The following is a 1,050-nucleotide window of genomic DNA, read 5'->3' as shown; positions in this document are numbered from 1 at the left end:
CATGACCCCATACTGATTCATTCATTTAATAGTTCAAAGTAAGCACCTTAAGCCATTACATTTACAATGTACATGCATATGTACACAATGTACATGCATATGTACATGTATAGTTATGTACATGTATTTGTATATGTATCATTTTTCATTTGCTTTATAGAAATACTTATAATTTTACGAGAGTTTTACACAGTTTTAAACCAAGTGTCGTTATATTGTATGATGCTGATATAAAGCTAACTAGACAGATAGAGGTACTGTAATTATTAAGTTTATTTTTAATTTCTAATCATTGTCACTTTCTCCTCTCTCTTCCATCTTTTTTTTGATAGATATTTAAAGCTACCCGTCGTGAGATTCCCCTTAAAGTATATTTCCTAGTTTATGATAGCTCTGTGGAAGAACAGGTCTGAAGAAGAAGGAATAATGATGTGACAATAGTTTTTATATTTATAGATGTACCTGGACTCCATTAAGAGAGAGAAGCAAGCCTTTCAGCAACTTATTCAGCAAAAAGCTGTGAGAGAAAGAGACAGAGAGGGAAAAAGATAGAGTTGAGAGAAAAGAGGGAGGATGGGAAGAAAGAGGAAGCTGAGAAAGGAAACGGAGAGGAGAGAACACTTGTATGTATGTTTATGTATGATTTCTTCCTATAGCATATGGTTATACCAGCAGATAGAGAAGGAAGAGACACTGGTAATACATTGTTACAGAGAGGAAGTGGAAGAGGAGAAGAGAATGGCAAGTCAAATAGCACCAGAAAAGCTGGAGGAGCCACCAAACAAGAAGAAACAAGACCAATTGTGAGCTTAACTAATTTTCCTTAAATTTTAATTGCATGTATCATTTAAAGGTTATTGTTGATATGAGAGAGTTCAGGAGTTCACTTCCATCAATGATACACAAAAGAGGAATTGACATCATCCCTTTGACAATAGAAGTAATGTCATGATGATGATTATGATGACAATAATCACAATGTTGTTTGTTGTGTTGTTGTTGTAATTGTAAATGTGTTGTTAGATGTAGAGTAAAGGCCTCCATACACTA

General features: G+C 34.0%; 1 protein-coding gene across 1 annotated transcript; it reads left to right on the top strand.

Moving 5' to 3' along the window:
- Positions 1–9: 9 nt before the first annotated feature.
- Positions 10–967, top strand: LOC109593587 (DNA repair endonuclease XPF-like). Its single transcript, XM_020008604.1, has 6 exons — positions 10–38; positions 161–254; positions 333–407; positions 457–519; positions 657–803; positions 854–967. The coding sequence occupies exons 4-6, from the start codon at positions 457–459 to the stop codon at positions 950–952; spliced, it is 309 nt and encodes a 102-aa protein (XP_019864163.1). The 5' UTR covers positions 10–38; positions 161–254; positions 333–407; the 3' UTR covers positions 953–967.
- The last annotated feature ends 83 nt before the right edge of the window (positions 968–1,050 follow it).

Source organism: Amphimedon queenslandica, unplaced genomic scaffold, assembly GCF_000090795.2.
Source record: "Amphimedon queenslandica unplaced genomic scaffold, v1.1 AMPQUscaffold_756_Cont27228, whole genome shotgun sequence".
In the NCBI taxonomy this organism is placed as follows: Eukaryota; Metazoa; Porifera; class Demospongiae; order Haplosclerida; family Niphatidae; genus Amphimedon; species Amphimedon queenslandica.
Note: the sequence above shows the minus strand (reverse complement) of the source record. Positions and strands in the feature narration are given on the sequence as shown.

Coding starts and splice junctions, on each gene's coding strand:
- LOC109593587 (XM_020008604.1), top strand. CDS start 457: ATGTACCTGGACTCCATTAAGAGAGAGAAGCAAGCCTTTCAGCAACTT. Junction 520..656: donor AACTTATTCAGCAAAAAGCT/GTGAGAGAAAGA, acceptor TTCTTCCTATAG/CATATGGTTATACCAGCAGA. Junction 804..853: donor AAGAAGAAACAAGACCAATT/GTGAGCTTAACT, acceptor TATCATTTAAAG/GTTATTGTTGATATGAGAGA.